The 5000-nt window shown below is 45.1% G+C and overlaps 1 protein-coding gene across 1 annotated transcript in view; it reads right to left on the reverse strand.

Annotated features, from left to right (window-relative positions):
• Positions 1 to 5000, reverse strand: part of tecpr1b (tectonin beta-propeller repeat containing 1b) — a 33913-nt gene that overhangs the window by 18821 nt on the left and 10092 nt on the right. Inside the window, exons 6-8 of the mRNA XM_063191575.1 lie at positions 1296 to 1470; positions 919 to 1019; positions 423 to 524 (exon numbers count right to left, since the gene is read on the reverse strand). Coding sequence (XP_063047645.1) covers positions 423 to 524; positions 919 to 1019; positions 1296 to 1470 — 378 coding nt within the window. The remainder of the gene's footprint in view (positions 1 to 422; positions 525 to 918; positions 1020 to 1295; positions 1471 to 5000) is intronic.

Consider the following 5000-nt stretch of genomic DNA (forward strand, 5'->3'; position numbering starts at 1 on the left):
AGATCAGAGGGTTGCAGGTTCGAATCCCACCCTTCCACTTCCTATCTCACTCCATGGCTGGGGTGCCCTTGCGCTAGGCACCTAACCCAATACTGCTCCAGGGGCTGTAATCATCAATACCTTGTACTTAAAATCTTTAAGTCGCTTTGGTGTCAGTTAAGTGTTATGTAATATGAAGCAAGTTGACATTCTGGGTTCAGAAAATACAAAATCTTGGCACTTACTTTCTTCAGTCAATTTACTAAACCACCAGGTCACTAGATCTGTTAATAAATCAAGCCACCTGTGTTGAGGGCATCTGAAGAGTATGCCGGGACATGGAAGGATGTGTATGTTCTCAATACAGTTTGCCTGTATCTGTGTGGCTCAAGGTCCAGTTAACACCATCCACTCTGATGTACGTATCGGTATGTTAATCTCACCTGGTCATAAGGCCCCACGCTGACCATCAGCATCTCCCCAGAGATGTTAATCCAGCCCGATCCACAGGGGTTATGGGAGTTCACGCCCCTCCGGAACCACACCTGAACAAAGACACGAAGGAATAAAAAACAACTTTCGGATACCACAGTCGTGATGTTTAGTTTGTTTTCCAAACCACAAAAAACAATCAAACCATACTCTATATAGTACTATACCACTCGTTACGTAATATGTCTGTAGACAATCCCATAACGTTGATCAGGGTTAAGAAATGCAGCTGAGATGATGAACATGCAAACCCCCCATCCATAACCTCTCTCAAAGAAACAAACAGCGTTTTTGTTGGGAATTGCAGCTGACAGTCCTACTTCATCTACACAAACATGTTACCAAACAGATTACATTATGGATAAAGGCACACTGTTCATGAGGAAATAAACAAGATGACTTCTCATAGCACAAGAGGAACTAGTGTGAACAAGCAGACAGGCTTACTTTGTTGTCCTTGGTGACGGCCCACACCACATACATGCCCACAGACACATGGGCCACTGCCAGGTTCTTCTTAGGAGGATCCACTATTGCCCATGAGGTCCCTAGGTCACATATCAAGGTCATAGATCAAGGCACATTAAATTACAGTCTTTTATGCCGTGTTGTACATGAAACAAACGAAAGTGTTATAATTTCACTATAGTTCAATCAACATTATGAACTGTCAGTGTAAACATAGGTGGATGAAACTAGATAAAAAAAACAGTTATAGATCACAAATTACAGATGCGGCCAACATTTAAATCAATGATGTTCAATGCAAATAAAAAAATAAAAATGCATGTCTGTGTGTAAACGTTGTAAACTCCAATACAGACCTTTGGGTTGTTCAGGGTTGATGCCCCTTCTGACCAGCAGGCGGCCGTCCCACAGCACTGCCCAGAGCAGGTCTCCAGGGCCGCAGCTCACCTGGGCCACCTCCCCTGGCCCCCCCAGCTCCTCCCAGCGGCAACCCTCCGGCTTCAGGTGCTCGATGCCGCTGCGGAACCACACCTGCGACCAGGGATACAGGCACAAGTACAGCATGTCATTTCACACCACACCATCACCACACATTTAACTAGAGTACAGTAAATTACACGGCATGTTGCAGAGCAGGGGTGGGGATTTGAGGGTCATTTACGTCCCCTGAGGCTGTTTTATCCGCCCCCCGACATAATTGTTATGTTATGCAGCTTCACATGAAATGTTAAATATTTGGTAAAGGTATCTTAGGAATTACATTTTCAATACAATTAAGTTATATTCAGGGGACCTAGAGAAGGTGGGGTCTGTTTTAAAGGTGGCTGCCTTCAAGATAGGCCCAAAATGCAGGAGGAAATCCTGGTTTGTGTTCATAGTACGGTCCTCTGAGGACTTTTATGGCCCTTGGAGGAATTAGAAGTGGCCCCTGGAATTAAAAAGGTTCCCCACCCCTGTTGCAGAGCCTACACGGACAAACACATAGACACAAACACAGACACAGACACAGACTCAGAAACAGACAGACAGACAGACACACACACACACACACACACACACACACACACACACACACACACACACACACACACACACACACACACACGCGCGCGCACATGCACACACACACACACACACACACACACACACACACACACACACACACACACACACGCGCGCACATGCACACACACACAGACACGGACGGACCTAATGATACGAGTGATTTATGGTGCTTCAACTGTGCGCAAATCACCTGAAACCCAAGCATAAACTGAGAAATACCGGACATTTCTGAGGGTGTTGAGTGTCAGTTGTGGGGAACATGAGCAGGCCCTAGTTAAAGACTACAACCGGACTTCGGTAAAAATAGATCCAAAGAAATAGACAGTTTAACAGGGTTGTGGAGGCTGGTGCCTGAGGTGAATAAGCTGTCTTTGAAACATGCAATGTGCGTGACAAGTGCATACATACAGTAAATCATTTTGGATTCTGTCTTGGAAAATGCGCTGACATTGATGAGAGGGATCATATTATCTGTATTTATATATAAGTCACTTATTGATTATTTAGGAGACTTGGTTTAAGATGCACTCACGGTTCACCGAATGGACTGGACTGAGCTCTAGGTGCTGATGACCGACTGTCCTAAAGCTGGTCATGACATTTATAAGGCATGTCAAGATATCTTGGAAACTCATGAGGGTTGTGAGACAGGCCTATCAGCCACTCCTTAGACATTAAGTTCCATTTAACTGGTAGTTAGACAGATTGTATATCATGCTGTCTTTGTGCATTCTTGGCATCCTAACTCTAACATTTAAATTCAAAGTTTTTTAAAATAAAAAATGAATATTATATAATAGGAAACCACAATGGATTGATAATCTTTGACCTTTCAGAGTAAGATTGCGATCTGCTGTTCGTTAAACAAATTGTACAGGACATAATTAATTTGTACGTAGACAGAAGGACTATGGACAAAATGTGCACTGTGTGAATATTGAAGTGTGCAATGAAATATTAAATTCATTTTAACACAGACAGTAGTTCCCTAACTTGTCAGAAGAGGTCATCATATTATTCCTGTTTCCCCACCCCCAACACACACACTCATACACAACATAGGCACGCTCAAATCTGTCACACACATATCTTATTCACATTTGGCACTCCCATTTCAGTCTCATGCACAGTCCAACAGTGACCCCTAGTGGAAAAACATTTGAGGTGCAGCAAAGTGCTGACCACCAGCAGCTACACCAGTTGAAATTATTCCCACACGAACAACATACTTTAAAGCAGTGGTGGACAAAGTACAAGTAAAAGTACAAAAAAAAAAAAGAAACACAGTTTCTTTCAAACACAGGTAACTTATCGGAGTAAAAAGTAGACCAATGTACTTGTCTTACAATAAGCTGATTCTGTACAGGTTGGGTTGAGTTTGTGGTGGGTCCGTATTAGGTTTTTATTGCTTTTCAGTAATAACAAAGTCTATCTCAATAGGTAGGTAAAATGGAGTAAACGGTGTAATATCATGTGCTACTGTTGTAATTACACCACGAAAGTACTTTTACTTTTACTTTGTCCACCACTGCTTTAAAGTAACATCTTGCATCGACTTATTTTTGTCTTCAGCTGTTAAAAGGTAAGAGTAATGGGGGAGGGGTGCTTTGTCACAGTGTGTTAAGCACCTGTGGGACCCAGATACAGCTGTTTCCCAGCCCTGCCCCGCCTCTCCATCTCCATGATTTACTGCCCACCTCTCCGACTGTCCTGTCATAATAAAGGCAACCCCTCCCCAAGCCACACTAAAGAGTAATAGGCTATGCCTGTCATGTGCTCTCGGAAGTAGATATTGCCTACTGGGGTGGTAGTACCGGTATTAGGAAAAGGGATGCTGGAGAAGAAAGCTGGGTCTGTGGTGGGCATGGAACTGGAGGCTCTCAGCACAACAGCCGAGAAGAGGACCCTGGGCAGACTGGACTCCGTACTTGACAATGATGACAGTCACCCCCTGCACCCATTTCTGGCCAGTCAGAGAAGTCTGTTCAGCTACAGATTCCGTGCCATCCCCTGCCGGACAGACAGACTGCGGAAGTCTTTTGTCCCCACGGCCATTTAGGTCTTCAACACCACACAGAAGAATAAGAAGGACATACTGGAAGAAATCATCATTGGTGATTGGACTGCATGGACCAACCCCCCACGCACGCGCACACACACACACACAGGCACTCACGCGAGAATGCACATGCGCGCACGCACGTACGCACGCACGCACGCACGCACGCACACACACACACACACACACACACACACACACAACTTGGATTGCTTTCTCTGAAGAGGAACTACACGTCATCCCACCCACCATCCATATGGCACAAGCTACAGCAGTACCTTGCACTACCTTAGACTCCTTACTGCACTGAGCGTAGCCTAACAACAGAACAGTGCAACAACCCTACCCACTATAGTATACCCCTATAGTATCCTCATACCCTGGGTTAGCCGCTCTGTAATACCTTGGACTTGTAATACCTTGGACTCCCAGGGCATCAGGAAAGCAAAAAAGGAATACTCAGACAAAATAACAACACACTTCAAAGACAGCAGAGATGCACAGAGCCTGTGGCAGGGCATACAGGCCATCACGGACTATAAGCCTGCACCACGAAGCTGTGACAACAACACCTCTCTGCTAAACGACCTGAACAGTTTCTTTGCCCGCTTTGAAGCACAAAATGACACTCACCCACAGAAAACTCCCCCTCCCCCCCATGATCAACCCCTTTACCTGTCCTCTGCCAGTGTTAAGAGGACACTGGCCACCATCAACCCACGCAAAGCAGCTGGCCCAGACAACATACCAGGCCGAGTGTTGAAGGATTGTGCAGAAGAGCTGAAGGATGTCTTCACAGACATCTTTAACATCTCTCTGGAGCAAGCAGTCATCCCATCACTTTTCAAAGCTGCTACCATCATACCTGTGCCGAAGAAATCATCACCATCATGCTTCAATGACTACCGTCCTGTAGCACTGACGCCCATAATCATGA

The sequence above is a fragment of the Engraulis encrasicolus genome, chromosome 2 (assembly GCF_034702125.1).
Source record: "Engraulis encrasicolus isolate BLACKSEA-1 chromosome 2, IST_EnEncr_1.0, whole genome shotgun sequence".
NCBI classification, from domain to species: domain Eukaryota; kingdom Metazoa; phylum Chordata; class Actinopteri; order Clupeiformes; family Engraulidae; genus Engraulis; species Engraulis encrasicolus.